The sequence below is a fragment of the Symphalangus syndactylus genome, chromosome 20, assembly GCF_028878055.3.
Source record: "Symphalangus syndactylus isolate Jambi chromosome 20, NHGRI_mSymSyn1-v2.1_pri, whole genome shotgun sequence".
NCBI classification, from domain to species: Eukaryota; Metazoa; Chordata; class Mammalia; order Primates; family Hylobatidae; genus Symphalangus; species Symphalangus syndactylus.
The window spans coordinates 7,778,729-7,789,243 of NC_072442.2; the positions used below are offsets into that span (position 1 = coordinate 7,778,729).

The window sequence follows — 10,515 nt, forward strand, 5'->3', positions numbered from 1 at the left end:
TCCAGGTTCCTTCCTCTCGTCCTCCATGGCTTCACAAATGTGATTTCCTCAGGGAAGCCTTCATCCTTTGCCCCCTCCACCAGATCAGGTCACTTGTTACGTTATACCCTCACGGACTTGTCACGTGGGTGTTTATCGGTATGGCTGTCGAATCTGCCGCTCTCAACAGACTGTGAGCCATGTGAGGGCAGGAGCCTTGTTTCTCTCTGCCCACCATTGTATACTCAGTGCCTTGCAGAGTGGCAGGCAGCAGACACTTAATAAATATTGGCTGAATGTAGCCAGTGAGGCCATGTGTAACCTATGAGACATAAAATGGGCTCATCAGTATTATTTAAGGAAGGCTTCCTGGAGTGGGTAGGATTTGAGTAGGACCTAGAGACGAGGAGGCTGCAAAAAGCAAAGCTCGTTAGCTGGTGGACCTGGCCAAGGTACGCCTTCGCCTTGGATCTCATTTCTCATTTGTAAAATGGCCAGGGGTTGGACAAAATGAGCCGAAGCTCTGGCATCCCATGGCCCTAGCATCCCCCAGCCCTAGATCCCACAACTCTCCCTATTCCCTTGAGAAGGGCTGTCCTCCGCAGGCAGGGGCAGAGCCCAATTTTATGCACAGAATGGGTCCTCCCAAGGCTGGGGTGCCTGATCTGCAATTCTGCGCTCCGCCGCAGGGCGACGCTCGGAGACCAGCCACACTGTCCCAAGTCCGGGCGAAGACCCGCCTGCGGCTCCGTAGGTGCCCGGCCCGCCCCTCGCAGCCTCCTGCCCTCCCTTCCTGTCGTTAGCGGCCGGGCCCACGGCCCCGAGCAGCCATGCTGGGCGCGCGGGCCTGGTTGGGCCGCGTCCTTCTGCTGCCCCGCGCCAGTGCAGGCCTCGCCGCAAGCCGCAGGTACAGGCGGGCGAGCGGGCCCCTAGGGCACTCCCTGCGCTTGCCTGCGGGCCCAGTGGAGGGTCTTCCGGACACCGGTCCCCAGTGCCAGTCTGGACCACCCCTGCGTGCCTGGCCCTTCCCCAACCCCACCTCCGGTCTGCTCCTGAGACCTGGCCCTGGCAGTAAGGCCCTCCTCCCCTCCCCTCCCTTCCTCATCCCTTCCCTCCTCTCCCCTTCCTTCCAGTGCAGTGCCAGCTCCTCAGGGACTGTTCTGACACCGCTTCCAGGAAGCCTTCCTTGCACCCCAGTGCTGGATGCTGGGTCAAGGGCCTTTCTCCAGTAGTAGCCTGTGCCCTGTCACAGTCCTTTATTGCTGCATGGACCTTTCGTTATTTAGGTCTGCCTGCAGTCCCACTTCCAGGCTGAACTCCCTGAGGTCTCTGATTCCCTAGGTGTCCTGGGGTCTGGCCCAGGACCTGGCCACACAGGAGTCCCAGCAGGTGGGCGTTGAGTGAGGGAGTCCCCGTATCTGGTTTCCTCCGTTTGTCCCTCACCTGGTCCAGTACCAGACCCTACTGATCTTGGCCTGTCCAGCCACCAACAGTGGGCTGCCTTCCAGTGGGGCCACACCCAGGCCTGCCAGAGAGATGCCTCCAAGCAGCTGCTCCAGGAAGGGCCCGGGGAGGGGCCTGGGGAGGGGTAAGAATGGAGCGCCAAGAACCATTCTGCCCATTGTGACCCGCCCTGACCTCATAGCCATCCTTCCCACCGCCAGGCCCAGGAGGTTGAGGGAGACTAACCTGGCAAGGAGCCCCCAATGAGCCACCTCTCCTCACCCCCCAAAAAACATAAGGGGGAACACAAAGGCCACAGTCTCCCCCATGGTTCAGAAAGGTGGGTTGGACTGGGAGCAGGGGTCCTACTGGGGTGCTGAGTGGAATGGGGCAGGTGCTGGGGGGCCTGGGAGAAGGTGGGTGGAGGCCCCTGGCTTGCCTGACGCACCTGTCCTCACCAGGGGTAGCTCCTCCCGGGACAAGGACCGAAGTGCGACGGTCAGTAGTGCAGTGCCCATGCCTGCTGGAGGGAAGGGAAGCCATCCTTCATCTACACCCCAGAGGGTCCCCAACCGCCTGATCCACGAGAAGTCACCATACCTCCTACAACATGCCTACAATCCTGTGGACTGGTGAGCACCTCTCCTGGGGCCCTGCCTGGAATTGCTGGGGTCCTGGGCCCCTCCCAGACCCTCTGGGCTACTGAGTGATGCCCCACCCTGCTGGGTCTAGGTACCCCTGGGGACAGGAAGCCTTCGACAAGGCCAGGAAAGAAAACAAGCCAATTTTCCTCTCAGGTAATGCTCCCACCTTCCCTGATATGGGAGTGTGGGCAGGGAGTGGCAGTAGATGGGAGAGGGTCCTCTTGGCTTGGCGGGTCTTCCAGGAGACTAGAGGCCAGGACGTCTTCCATGCAGCCAGGGCTACTTGGCCAGCCTCCCTCTGACCCATTGCTGGCCCCCTGACCTCTCCCCATGGCCCTGTTCAGTCGGGTACTCTACCTGCCACTGGTGCCACATGATGGAAAAGGAGTCCTTCCAGAATGAGGAGATTGGCCGCCTGCTCAATGAGGACTTTGTGAGCGTGAAGGTGGACCGTGAGGAGCGGCCTGACGTGGACAAGGTGTACATGACGTTTGTGCAGGTGAGCAGCCCTCCTCGGGAGTGTATGCGCCACGTGGGCTCAGGGCAGCTCCCTTCACCCTTGCCCTCTCTCCGCCAGGCCACCAGCAGTGGCGGGGGCTGGCCCATGAATGTGTGGCTGACTCCCAACCTCCAGCCCTTTGTCGGAGGCACCTATTTCCCTCCTGAGGATGGCTTGACCCGAGTCGGCTTCCGCACAGTGTTGCTGAGAATACGAGAGCAGGTGGGTGTGCCTTGGGGAGCTGGGGGACCAGGGTGGGGGACTAGGAAACAAGAGCCCCTTCCCCTGGCTGACCTCCAGGTGTGCCCCCACCTCCCACAGTGGAAACAGAACAAGAACACCCTGCTAGAAAGCAGCCAGCGTGTCACCACCGCCCTGCTGGCCCGATCAGAGATCAGCTTGGGTGACCGCCAGCTGCCGCCCTCTGCCGCCACCATGAACAATCGCTGCTTCCAGCAGCTGGACGAGGCCTATGATGAGGAATACGGTGGCTTCGCTGAGGCCCCCAAGTTTCCCACACCGGGTCAGTGCCCCACGCCTGCCTTAGCCCAGGTTTTGGCCTTCTGATTCCTACGCTGGTCAGGGACCTACTGGCTCCTGGCCTCACCCGTAGCTTCCTGTCCTCCTGACTGGCAGTGACCTCCTTGCCCCTAGCCTGTCGGTAGCTATCGGTGAAGGCCCGACTGCTGGTGTCAGCAGTGACCCTCTCATCTTAACCTAGATGATGACCTTCTGTTCCCTGACTTGGTCAGTGACCCAGTGACCCTGGCTTGGCTAATGACATTCTGGGCTCTGGGGGGACAAGTAACTTACTGGTCCTCTGTGAGCCGATGATTATCTGACCTCTGGCTTAGGCTATTACCTTCTGTCCTGTGGGTTGACTGTTGACCTCACAGCCTGTCCAGAGACTGCCTGTTGAGTGAACTCCCAGCCTCTGCCTGGCCCAAGGCCTCCTGACCACCCCGATCTCTGTCCCCACTTTCCCATTCTCTCACCCGCATGTTCTTGGTGCCCCCACAGTGATCCTGAGCTTTCTGTTCTCCTACTGGCTCAGCCGTCGACTGACTCAGGATGGCTCTCGGGCCCAGCAGATGGCCTTGCATACCCTGAAAATGATGGCTAACGGGGGCATCCGGGACCATGTGGGGCAGGTGACAGGCACTGGGTATTCCCTGGAGGGGCAGCAGGGAGCTGTGGGGTGGGGCAGAGGCTGGGACTGGCCTCCAGCTTTGTATCCGCACAGGGCTTTCACCGCTACTCCACAGACTGCCAGTGGCACGTCCCTCACTTTGAGAAGATGCTCTATGACCAGGCACAGCTCGCTGTGGCCTATTCGCAGGCCTTCCAGGTGACCCCTGACCCCAGCCCAGAGAACAGACATCTCACTCTAGCTGCCCCTCCCAAGGCCTTCCTGGTGACTGTGGTTCCTCTTAATTTGAATCCCCTGTTCCCTCCCATGTACCCACTACCCAGGCTTCCCTCCCCCACCTGCCTCAGAGAATGTTGCCGCCTTCCACCTGGGCCTCCCCAGTGACCTCTGTTCACAGTCTCCTTTCTTCCCTTTCTTAGATCTCTGGTGATGAATTCTACTCTGACGTGGCCAAAGGCATCCTGCAGTACGTGGCTCGGAGCCTGAGCCACCGGGTGTGTGTCCGTGGTGGCAGGCGGGCCTGGCTGTGGGAGGGGTTGGGGCTCCACTGCCCTGTGGGCCGGGGCCAGCCAACTCTCCCCTCCCCACAGTCCGGAGGCTTCTATAGCGCAGAAGATGCAGACTCGCCCCCAGAGCGGGGCATGCAGCCCAAAGAGGGCGCCTACTATGTGTGGACGGTCAAAGAGGTTCAGCAGCTCCTCCCGGAGCCTGTGCTAGGTGCCACCGAGCCGCTGACCTCAGGCCAGCTCCTCATGAAGCACTACGGCCTCACAGAGGCTGGTAACATCAGCCCCAGTCAGGTGAGGACTTCTGGGGTCACCTGACGGGCCCTGGTGCCTGCCAGGCGTGAGCTCGCAGACAAAGGCCATTCTCCTCAGGACCCCAAGGGGGAGCTGCAGGGTCAGAATGTGCTGACCGTCCGGTACTCGCTGGAGCTGACTGCTGCCCGCTTTGGCTTGGATGTGGGGGCCGTGAGGACCCTGCTCAATACAGGGCTGGAGAAGCTCTTCCAGGCCCGGAAGCATCGGCCCAAGCCGCACCTGGACAACAAGATGCTGGCTGCCTGGAATGGTGGGGCAGCACATCTGAGACCGAGCCTGTCTGTAGGATCCCCCTTTACAAAGCCCCTGTCTGTCCAGCACCTGCTAAATGCTCACTCTCCCTTTATTAGCGTTATTATTCTCAGTTGACAAAAGAGGCTTAAGGAGCTTAGTAACCCGCCCAAGGTCACACACAAGGGCTGGGAACCCCGCCATGTCTGGTCCTGGAGCCCAAGATCTTAGGGATCACCCACGGCTCCAGGGAGGAGTTGGGGCCTGAGGTGATGGGGTGGACATGCCTGGAGGGTCCTGGCCAGCGTCTCACCACTACTTGTCTCTCCTGGCTCCAGGCTTGATGGTGTCAGGCTATGCTGTGACTGGGGCTGTCCTGGGCCAAGACAGGCTGATCAACTATGCCACCAATGGTGCCAAGTTCCTGAAGCGGCACATGTTTGATGTGGCCAGTGGCCGCCTGATACGGACCTGCTACACCAGCTCTGGGGGGACTGTGGAGCACAGGTTGGGGGCTGAGTAGACCGGGAGGGCTCATCTCCCCACGCGTCCCCCGCCTACCTCTGCCCTACTTCTCCCCTCCTCGTGGACTCCAGTCCTGGCTCTTTCAGGTGCTTGCTGTGAGTTTGTAGCCTCCCTGGGCCCATTTACTCATCTGGGAAGTGGGCTGATGGCACCTGCCCAAGAGGGTTCATCTGGAGGGTTAAGTGAACAAATGCATGAAAGGGCCTCCTCTGGGAAAGGCCCTCTCTCCTGGGGCTCTCCCCAGCCCCTCCCCTAATGCCTGTCCCCCAGCAACCCACCCTGCTGGGGCTTCCTGGAGGACTACGCCTTCGTGGTGCGGGGCCTGCTGGACCTGTATGAGGCCTCACAGGAGAGTGCGTGGCTCGAGTGGGCTCTGCGGCTGCAGGACACACAGGACAAGCTCTTTTGGGACTCCCAGGGTGGCGGCTACTTCTGCAGTGATGCTGAGCTGGGGGCTGACCTGCCCCTGCGTCTGAAGGACGGTCAGTGGGGGTGCAGGGCTAGTCTGGGGTCCTGGGAGGTGTAAGTGCAGCGTGGGTGAAGAGCTGGTGTGGGCAGCAGCCCTCCTGGCTTTGTGTCTCTGCTACTTATTAATGATGTGATTTTTGGCTGCTGTAATATTTCTGAATCTCAATTCCTTTTTTTTTAAATAGAGACAGAGTCTTGCTATGTTGCCCAGGCTGACCTTGAACTCCTGGGCTCAAGTGATCCTCCCACCTCGGCTTCCCAAAGTGCTGAGATTATAGGCGTGAACCACTATGCTCAGCGTGTTTTGTTTCCTTCCTTTCTTTTCTTTTTTTCTTTCTTTCTTTCTTTCTTTCTTTCTTTCTTTTTTTCTTTTCTTTCTTTCTTTCTTTCTCTCTTTCTCTTTCTTTCTTTATCTTTCCTTTCTTCCTTTCTTTCCTTTCTTTTCTTTCTCTCTTTCTTTCTCTTTTTTTTTTTTTTTTTTTTTTTTTGAGAAAGGGTCTCACTGTCACCCAGGCTGGAATGCAGTGGCATGATCTTGGCTCACAGCAACCTCTGCCTCCAGGGCTGTATCAGTTCTCCCACCTCAGCCTCCTGAGTAGCTAGGACTATAGGCATGCACCACCATGCCTGGCTAATTTTTTGTAGAGATGGGATTTCTCCATGTTGCCCAGGCTGGTCTCAAACTACTGGGCTCAAGTGATCTGCCCACCTCAGCCTCCCAAAGTGCTGGGATTACAGGTGAGAGCCACCATGCCTGGCCTGTTTCTTAATAAGTAAAATGGAGCTAACATTGGTACTACCTTACAGGGTTGATGTAAAGATGAATTTAGCTGTTCTGTAAACATGCTTAGCACAGTAACTGACACCCATGGATTCAGATATGGACCAAGGCTCACTTGGTCCCTGCCCTCATGAAGCTTACAGTATGGTAGGGGAGACAGCGAATATGTGGTAATAATGCAAAAACACATGCACAAATGTGTAGTTAAAATTGTGGTGAATGCCATGAAGAAGTAGGACGCTCTATGTGTACCTGCTCCCTATCACCCATGTGCCTTGTCTGTGGTTAAAGGTTTCTTTCCCGAAACTCAGATTTTAGCTCCTCAAAGATCAGGACTTTCTGCCAGTGTTGTATCCCCAGGGTCTAGTGTGGTTCTGGCACATTGTAAGTGCTTAATAAATGTTAACTGAGTGAATCAAAGGGCCTTGGGAGAGAACCACAGAGGAGGCCCAACTCAGCCTAGGGGGAGATTAGAGGACACATGTGACAGGTGTCATTTAACCAAGGCCTGGAGGGAAAGGGGCCATGTGGCCATGGAGAAGCTGTGATGAGAGTTCAGGCATAGGGAGCAGCGCATGACAGGCCTGGAGCGGGCAGTCTGTATCCTGGAGGACAGGCAGGGCCCGCGTGTTCCAGGAGGGCACGGAGGAGAATGCTGAGGCCGGCAGGGGAGGGATGGGCAGGGCCTTTTCTCTGTCCCATCCCCCAAGTGGCCCTGGATGCAGTCCTGGGCAGGGTCCTGGGACTCAGTGTCCCGCCCTTACCCCTACCCCCTGCCTCCCTGTGTGCTGCAGACCAGGATGGCGCAGAGCCCAGCGCCAATTCCGTGTCAGCCCACAACCTGCTCCGGCTCCATGGCTTCACGGGCCACAAGGACTGGATGGACAAGTGTGTGTGCCTATTGACCGCCTTCTCCGAGCGCATGCGCCGTGTCCCGGTGGCTTTGCCCGAGATGGTCCGTGCCCTCTCAGCCCAGCAGCAGACCCTCAAGCAGGTGGGGGGTGAGGGCATCTGGGCTGGGACCTCGGGTGGGAGGGAAGCTGGGGCTGTGATGGCAGATGGGAACAGGGGGTGGGGTTCCTGGGCTGTCCCCGGAGCTCAGGTCTGTGTGTGTGCAGGCGCGTGGAGGCGTCTGTCAGACAGGGAGGCAGAAGTTAACATGAGTCCGTGGTGGCTGATGAAGTGTTTCTCTGTACGTCGTGGTGTCAGTGTAATTGCTTCTGTCCGTACTGTGTTATTGGTGTGTGTGTACTTCTGGGTGTGTGTGACCCTGGAGGTGTGTGTCTATGCACCTACCTTTGAGGGGGATGCTGGTGTGAGTGCTCGTCGTGTGTGTTTGTCTGTCTGCATGTGGATGCCCCATCTGCAGGTTTGCTTCTGTGTCTGCCTGCATGCGTGTGTGTCTGGTGTTTGTGTGTGTGGTATCTGCCTCTGTGTGGGCATCTACTGTGTGTGTGCGTGTGCGTGTGTGTGACTACTCTGTGTCTGTCTGGATGGGTCCCTGTGTGCTCTGAGTCTTCTGGGTGTGTGTCTCCCCGTGTTTGTATCTGTAACATTGTGTATACGTATGACATTTCCACTTCGGTATTCTCGTGTGTGAGTGTGTGTGTGCTCCCACTTGCCAAGCATTAACTCATCCTGGCAGCTGAGATGAGTCCCTGTTCCTTCTTAGGGATATAGGGTGGGGTGGAGGGAGGATGGGGAAGCCCTGGTGGTCTAGGGCTCAGCCCTCCCTCCCCTGACACACCGGAGTGACCTTTCTGTTCCGGTCAGATCGTGATCTGTGGAGACCGCCAGGCCAAGGACACCAAGGCTCTGGTGCGGTGCGTCCACTCTGTCTACATTCCTAACAAGGTACCCGTCCCTGTGAGCCCAACCTGCCACCTCCCCAGAGCTGCCCCCTCCCATCCTCAGCTCCTCAACATCTCCTTGCCCTCGGAATGTTGGGAAGAGGGAACTTCCCAGTGGGCCTTGCCAATGGGCAGGTGACCCCACCCCAGCAGGTGACTCTCCCTGCTCTGCTGCTGCCCTAGGTGCTGATTCTGGCTGATGGGGACCCCTCGAGCTTCCTGTCCCGCCAGCTGCCTTTCCTGAGTACCCTCCGACGGTTGGAAGACCAGGCCACTGCATATGTGTGTGAGAATCAAGCCTGCTCAATGCCCATCACTGATCCCTGCGAATTACGAAAACTGCTACATCCATGACTGCCCCAGCCCAAGGGGCAGTCATGGATGTGAAGCATCCCAACCTACTAGAGACTCAGGCCCTGCAGGGCCCTATAGAACCTGTGGCCATCCCTGAGCACCCTGCCACCAGGTGACCTCGGCCATACTCACTGCCCCCCTTGGGCACCCACTCACCCTAGAATAAACTTAACAGTGTCCCGTGGGAACCTGAGGGCCTCAGCTTTGCTTATGAGGGAGGGGCTTCAGGCTTCAGCCCGGGAACCAGCAGCTCAGGGCCGCTTCCTCTGGCAGCCCCCACCTGACCCCTCTGCCTTCTCCCATTTCTCCTTCATCTTCCAGGGGTCAGCAGACTGCCCCTTTCCCTTCCATGGTCATTGTAGCCTGAATGAATTTAGTCCCCTGAACTGAGGTCAGGGGACTAAAACCAAGTAAAGATGCCCAGGGGTGGGCATGGGGGTGTGGACTGGCCCAGGAGGGAGAAAGCCCAATCCTTGCCCTCAGAAAGAGGTTAAGAAGGGAACCTGCCCTCCCCTCCCCATTGTCTCCTTGTGTTGAGCTGGAAAGGGGGCAGAGATGCTTTATACGAGCTTTTATATTTCACAGAATGGTGACTTTGCATATGCCCTGGTGCATTGTGGGAGCTGCTATTGTCACGACTAAGACATTTCTTTTGGGGTATCCATCTAGCCCCAGCCTCAAAAGGATGGAAGCAAGGCCTCCTTGCAGGAGGTCATGTTGTCCATTCGTCTGCTTTCATACAAGCTGGTCCAAAGAAAGAGTTCTCTTTCGTTTGGAACATCTGTTGGGTTGGAAGTCCTTCCCCAAATCTATCTGAATCCTTCTTGCTGCAGAGAAAGCCTTCCTGTGACCTCATCCATTCCCCTAAATGTTGGGAAATGCTCCTGAGTCCTGTCCTTGACACATACATCTTCCCAGGCTCCAGAAACCCCATCTAGCTTCATTGGTTTGAGAGATGGGGACTGGGACACATGCTTTGGGAAGGGCAGGTGCAGAGTGATGGGGCTGACAGGGGGTGGGGGAAGCAGGGGGAGGAGCTGTCCCTCTGAGGCCTTTGGGAATCAGCTGAGCCAGGCATCCCCAGCCCCCCAGCTAAGCAACACAGAGAGCCAAAAGAGGCTACTGGAGACAAGAAGGCCTTCATGGGGCCACTGCTTGTGGGGGATGTCAGCAGTGGGGAGGAGTGAAGCAGGAAGGAACCGGGAGACTGGATGGAGTCGCTCCCTCCACACGGTCACACATAGCCACACATGGTCACTGGGACCAGAGTCAGCTCTGTCTGGGCAGCCAGGCCCTCAGTGCAAGCCACCGGCCCATCTGGAGGGGATTAGTGCTCCGGCCAACAAGGTCAGCTGGCCCCTTCCTAGCTGGAGCCCACTCAACCTTGCCAGGAAGTCAGAGAGCTGGACAAGTGGAGCCCGGCCTGGGGAGGTGGAAGGGAGGGAGGATGGAGCACGGTGAAGCACAGGTGGCCTTTTTGGCAGCCCCAGCCCTGGCTTTGGAACAGGCTGGGCAGTGTGCCAAGCCCTCTTGCCACTGTTGTCCCGTTGACCCTCATGAATGAGTTGTGAGGCAGGTACCTTCAGCCTCGTATGGATAAATATTCAAGGCCCAGAGAGGGTAAGAGACCTGCCTGCGACCCCTCAGCACTTCTGGTTCTCTCTGGGGTCTTGAGGGTACAGTAAAGACCCCTAAGGCTTCCTCTTCTCGCAGGAGGTCCAGGCGCAGCTGTGGGGGAGGGTGCCCTTGGTGTCTTCTGTTCCTGCAGCC

The 10,515-nt window shown here is 57.8% G+C and overlaps 1 protein-coding gene across 9 annotated transcripts; it reads left to right on the top strand.

Annotated features, from left to right (window-relative positions):
* The first annotated feature begins 727 nt into the window (after nt 1-727).
* Nucleotides 728-8,933, top strand: SPATA20 (spermatogenesis associated 20). 9 transcript variants are annotated; one of them, XM_055257385.2, is made up of 18 exons: nt 785-886; nt 1,266-1,368; nt 1,644-1,762; nt 1,884-2,054; nt 2,155-2,219; nt 2,411-2,565; nt 2,644-2,787; nt 2,887-3,088; nt 3,586-3,716; nt 3,809-3,913; nt 4,135-4,209; nt 4,306-4,515; nt 4,594-4,786; nt 5,106-5,274; nt 5,563-5,774; nt 7,336-7,535; nt 8,315-8,395; nt 8,575-8,933. In XM_055257385.2, exons 3-18 carry the CDS (start codon nt 1,686-1,688, stop codon nt 8,743-8,745), a joined length of 2,361 nt encoding a protein of 786 aa, XP_055113360.2. In that variant the 5' UTR covers nt 785-886; nt 1,266-1,368; nt 1,644-1,685; the 3' UTR covers nt 8,746-8,933. The 9 variants fall into 9 exon arrangements, with proteins under 9 accessions (XP_055113359.2, XP_055113358.2, XP_063485947.1 ...); XM_055257383.2 differs by lacking the exon at nt 1,644-1,762 and having other exon boundaries at nt 756-886; nt 1,321-1,368; XM_063629878.1 differs by lacking the exon at nt 1,644-1,762.
* Nucleotides 8,934-10,515: the final 1,582 nt, after the last annotated feature.

What these genes read in the sequence shown, in the direction of transcription:
- SPATA20 (XM_055257383.2), top strand. Translation starts at nt 810, where the DNA reads ATGCTGGGCGCGCGGGCCTGGTTGGGCCGCGTCCTTCTGCTGCCCCGC. An exon ending in GATGCTGGCTGCCTGGAATG is followed by an intron (nt 4,787 to 5,105) that starts GTGGGGCAGCAC and finishes TCCTGGCTCCAG; the next exon opens with GCTTGATGGTGTCAGGCTAT. An exon ending in CTGTCTACATTCCTAACAAG is followed by an intron (nt 8,396 to 8,574) that starts GTACCCGTCCCT and finishes CTGCTGCCCTAG; the next exon opens with GTGCTGATTCTGGCTGATGG.